Source organism: Pygoscelis adeliae, unplaced genomic scaffold, assembly GCF_000699105.1.
Source record: "Pygoscelis adeliae isolate BGI_AS28 unplaced genomic scaffold, ASM69910v1 Scaffold126, whole genome shotgun sequence".
Taxonomy (NCBI): Eukaryota; Metazoa; Chordata; class Aves; order Sphenisciformes; family Spheniscidae; genus Pygoscelis; species Pygoscelis adeliae.
This window is the reverse complement of record NW_008824896.1, coordinates 103,388-108,732: the sequence shown is the minus strand read 5'-3', so window position 1 is coordinate 108,732 and position 5,345 is coordinate 103,388. Positions and strand designations below refer to the sequence as shown.

The window sequence follows — 5,345 nt, the reverse complement described above, 5'->3', positions numbered from 1 at the left end:
GAGGAGCGGACTCAGGTGCAAGCAATAATTTCAAGGGGGAAGGAGAGAAATAGCGACAGAAGCTCTAGCCGCACCACTGTAAATAGGACTCCTCTGTCAAGCAGTTCACCATAGCGGCTGATAAGGATGCGTGTAGGTGAGAAAGATTGCTATATTGCTTTAACAGATAATTGGAGAAAGTAGTAATTTTATACGTGCTCTGTTGCTTGTAGACGAGGGGAACAAATAGCCGGAAATATTCTGGGATGTTATAAAATCAGAAGGACTTTCTGTACAGCGATGCACGATGTTGGCGATGCACAACAGGAAATTAACTCCAAAAAGAATGCTTTCTCTCAAACTGCTGCAACAGAATTGAGAATATTTCTTTTCTAGTACCTGAAATTCCTCCTGAAGACACAGCAAGGACTATCAAAAACATCAGAGAGATTCTGGTACTTTTAAAGAGACTTAAAGCAAATGCCAGCGTAATAATCTGAATGACCTTGGAGATCATTTTATGTGGATTCATTAATTCTCACTGCCAGTCTTCTAGTCTCAGGAACTCTAGGATTAAAGATGGTTTTAACATTTTAGCAGCCTTTCAAAAAGCAAGGTTGTATACAATTAATTACCTGCCTAATGTTTCCTGAACTAATCAAGCATTTCCTTAAAACTGAACACAGAAGATGCTTTCTTTTAATGTTTGCTTTCTCCATAACTGCGAATAAAATGAACAAGGTAATGGCCTGCAATTAGAAGAACATTTTTTAAAGCAACTATTTATTATGCTGATCATCTAATAAATATAGAAACCCTAAAACTACATAGAAGATGAAGCTGAAAAACAGAATAATGGATTAGTAAACAATGGCAGCTCTTCTAGTCAAATCAGCATTTCATTAGCTTCACAGCAGAATGCAGATGGAAGTTTCTGTTCTCGTTGTATGGGGGTTTGTGAAATGATTCAGGTGTAGCTACAGAGGTGAGCAATATCATGGATATACCTATGAACTCCTGGGTACTGATCCACTGTAGCAGATATGGCAGAGTTTCCAAAGATGGTTATTTTAAATTACCACTGCTGAAGTTAAATTCAAGAGGATTTATTTTGTCTGTGGGGACCTTGAATTATGCTTCTGGCATTAATAATTGTAATGGACTATAATTGTTTGAAGGAATTGTGAATATTGACATAAGCCTCCAAATTTCTATTCTTAAATTATTTTCATTTTTAAATGAATAGACACGATCTTCCTCATTGTATGTGAGATGTATGTTTTCTTTCTTGGGAGTCAGAGGACAAATCTGCCTTGTTCCCCAGCCGTCTCCCTCCAAATAAAATTCATTATTCATACCCAAACAGTGGTGAGTCTATTGGAATTAACCTTGACAAAAATGTTTTCCTTACCTTTCCAATGAATAGCATGGATAAGATGGAGTACCATCTCCTGAACGGAGCCAGAAAAGACAGCATTAGATGGTGAACTTTTTCCTGTACTCTCCAGTTAGTCTGTGATTTAAATTGAGACGTTAAAAAGATTATCTCCAGTAACTGCTGGTCCAGGAAACCTGAGCTGTATTGAGGTTCCTCCTTCCCTTCCTCCCCCTCATCCGTTATATTCCAAAGCAAATGACTTTCTCAGGAAAATAAGCAGTCAGAGATTCCCCCCCCTCCTTCCCTGGGAAATGAATGTATCTCTTTTTGTCAGTTTTTATTTCTGTATTTCACAGTACCTGTTTGTTTTAGAAGTGCCTTGTGTTTGCTAAAGATTGGTCAAGAGCACTGGAGGAGCTGATCAGTGGCCTTTCTCTTTCTGGCTTTTTTTTTTTTTCTTGTCTGTCTGTCTTTCCTTAAAGCTAAGGTGTGCCAGAGGTGATGCACTGATGCTGAGGAGGCATCAACAGCTATGGGACTGTAATCCTCTCAAATGTAAGCACTGGCAGTGTCTACAAAGACAGATCGTGAGACGCTGAAGCAGAGTTTAGCTGCTGTTAAGCAGGTCATCTGCTCACTAAGACTCAGATTGCAGTGTTCCCTAATCACAAAACATGAACCAGTCCCGATGGATTGAATGGAGGACTCTGAATATGAGCAGTAGTGTTATGAACATATCTGAGCATCTCTCCTGCCCTCTTGGATTTGGTCACTACAATGCAGTTGACATCTGTATCCTTGAGACAGTTGTTATTGTCTTGCTAACATTTTTAATTATTGCGGGTAACTTAACTGTGATATTTGTTTTTCACTGTGCTCCACTTCTGCATCATTATACCACCAGCTATTTTATTCAGACTATGGCCTATGCTGATCTTTTTGTTGGAGTTAGCTGCTTGGTTCCTACTTTGTCACTGCTCCACTACTCGACAGGTGTCCACGAGTCCTTGACTTGTCAAGTTTTTGGATATATCATCTCTGTGCTCAAAAGCGTATCTATGGCATGTCTTGCTTGCATCAGTGTGGATCGCTATCTCGCTATAACAAAGCCTCTCTCCTATAATCAGCTGGTCACACCTTGTCGCTTGAGAATCTGCATCATTTTGATCTGGATATACTCTTGTCTGATCTTCTTGCCTTCCTTTTTTGGTTGGGGAAAACCTGGTTACCATGGAGATATTTTTGAATGGTGTGCTACCTCCTGGCTAACTAATGCCTATTTTACTGGCTTTATCGTGTGCTTACTATACGCTCCTGCTGCCTTTGTCATATGTTTCACGTATTTCCACATCTTTAAAATTTGCCGGCAGCACACCAAAGAGATAAATGATCGGAGAGCTCGATTTCCTAGCCACGAAGTGGATGCTGCTGGGGAGACTGGGCACAGCCCTGATCGCCGCTATGCCATGGTTTTGTTTCGGATAACCAGTGTGTTCTACATGCTGTGGCTCCCCTATATCATATACTTTTTGCTGGAGAGCTCTAGGGTGTTGGAAAACCCAGCACTTTCCTTCTTAACGACATGGCTTGCTATAAGCAATAGTTTCTGCAACTGTGTGATATATAGCCTCTCCAACAGCGTTTTCAGGCTGGGACTGCGGAGACTGTCAGAGACAATATGTTCATCTTGTATGTGTTTAAAAGACAGGGATATACGGGACCCTAAACCAAGAAAACGGGCTAATTCCTGCTCCATTTAAAGAAAACTGGCACATGTAATCAAGCACGGAGTTTTGATAGTATTTGCTGTATCTGGAAACTTGCCAGAAGAGAAATGTTTACTTGAATAGCTTGCTATGATGTTAGAATGAGTTTAAAAGTGATTGCGGAAAAGGAAAAGGCTGCTGTAAGTGGGGTCATTGAGCTTGAATATAGCTCTTGTGAAATTGTGAGGAGAGCAATTTGACAGAGACAATGAAGAAAGTCAGAACTAAAAATCTTCCAAAGGGCATGAAATAACTACCACATCAGAGGACGTTCCTCATAAAATAAATTAGTTACTACCTTATATTTTCCCCCTTGTAGAAAAGTTGTCTTACAATCTTTGTGTCAGAATATACTGTAGCCTTCTGAATTTAAATACATTTAAGAGGAAACAATCAACAACACAGTAAGTGGCTATCCGTAAAGTATATACCTGAGGACTATAGTAGATATTGCAGATTAATAATCAGCTCTATCTCTGCTCACATCTTGTACAATTTTCAGTTGTACAAACAATCCTCAATGCATAAAACCTACACTGGGCATGACGCTTTTGGATAAAATGGCACATTGTGGTACAACTTTCACAGAAGCTCTCCCTCTCATTTCCCTTTTTTTCCATACTGTGCATACCCAGATTCCATCGCGTCCAAGTGGTTTAGTTTGAGGACACCTATGAGGTAAACCGAGTTTCAAACCATTCTTCCTGCAGAAAGCAATAGCCCTTCCCGGCTGGCTGAGTAACTGCAGCTGCCCATGTACAATGACTTCTTCAATCTTTCATTCTCTTGATCCTGTTAAATTAGCACACAGTATTGATGTAGTTTCCTTTAGGGTTTACTAAAGCTTTTCCTTTATTGGCTACACAGATAATCCTAATGCAAATATGATAATTGCACACAGCAGTGTGCATCACTGCTTAGAAGATTAAAATCAACTAACCCTTTTCTTTGGGAAGTCTAAATAGCTTACTGTTGTAGCTGTCAATCCGTTGTGTGAACCTAGCTTGCACATACTGTATTTTTTTAGAGAAAACGTAAATTGTGGTCTGTGCCTAATGTTTTTGTAGCACATGGAATAGGTCAATGCTACAGGATTAAAAAAATTACACTTGCTTTAAGAGAAATACTTCTGTGCAGTTGTTGAATAGCTGTTTGTTAGACAGGTGTTCTTGGAGGAGGAGAACAAGATGGTTTAGTTTTAAATGCAGTCAGAGAGCTTCAGTATTTCCTTTTGTACTGAACTGATTTTCAGGTCCACTGGTGAAATTTTTTTATTTTGCAAGGGCGCACAGTAGGTTTGTGTAATAAAGTGCCAGGGGTTCAGATGCATGCCAATCAATAAAATATTTAAATTATTATTTTGAACCAAATGTAATTTTCTTAGATGGTTATTGGCTTTTAAAAAAGGCCCAATTATTGATTATTGGTGCCTTTTAACACTGCACTATTACTCCTTCTTTCACCAAAATGCATATGTAAAGATTGTGCCTATTACTTTTTGTAATGGAAGCTAACCACGCTTGCACACTTGTGGTTTGACTCTAGATCTCCCTTAATTATGTATTCTTTGTTCTGTTGAGGTGGTTCTGAACCCCTGTACATTTTTTAAACCTGTAAGAAAGTTGAAACAATGGAATAAAATAGTATTATGTATATCAAAACCAGCCTTGGCTTTAGTTCCCTGATGTTACGCTCTGTGCAAGTTCTTTTGGGTTAGGTCTCAAGAGTGAACCATTTAAAATCCAAACCTCAAAGCTGCTTACTTGCCATCTTAAATGTTTATGTACCGGTTTCTGGGATTGCACAATCCTTAAAGCAGATTGAAATATGACTTGAAACATTCCTCTAGCTAAGCTGAGCTGTTGTTGACAATTAGCCCTGATAGATATTATGGAAAAATGAGTAGTATTCTTTGCACGTATCTTGTAATGCTCCGTGTCTACAGGAATGTGTCTGCTGCCTTCTTTTGAAAAGTTGCTGTTTATTTCAGAAGGCTCTTGTTGGCTGACTGCTGCTCTATCAGGTTGTGTAATCCCGTCTCTTCTTACAAACACGACTTGGATTCCTTTTGTTTTGTCGTTATTTTGTCATTGTTTCCTGCTTAGTAGGTCCTCAGTGTGCAAGACTTAGGCAAGGAACAATGAAATATGTCATTTCTCACAACTCACAGGGCTGGTTTCATACCAATAAAGTAGTTTTATATCTGTGCTCCAGAGCTGGCT

The 5,345-nt window shown here is 39.2% G+C and overlaps 2 protein-coding genes across 2 annotated transcripts in view; both read left to right on the top strand.

The window, feature by feature from the left end:
• LOC103917507 (rab GTPase-activating protein 1-like) overlaps positions 1 to 5,345 on the top strand; it is a gene marked incomplete at its 3' end in the record, with an annotated part of 171,848 nt that overhangs the window by 66,364 nt on the left and 100,139 nt on the right. The gene's annotated exons all lie outside the window — the stretch shown is intronic.
• Positions 2,032 to 3,117, top strand: GPR52 (G protein-coupled receptor 52). Its single transcript, XM_009324624.1, has one exon. It carries the CDS (start codon positions 2,032 to 2,034, stop codon positions 3,115 to 3,117), a length of 1,086 nt encoding a protein of 361 aa, XP_009322899.1.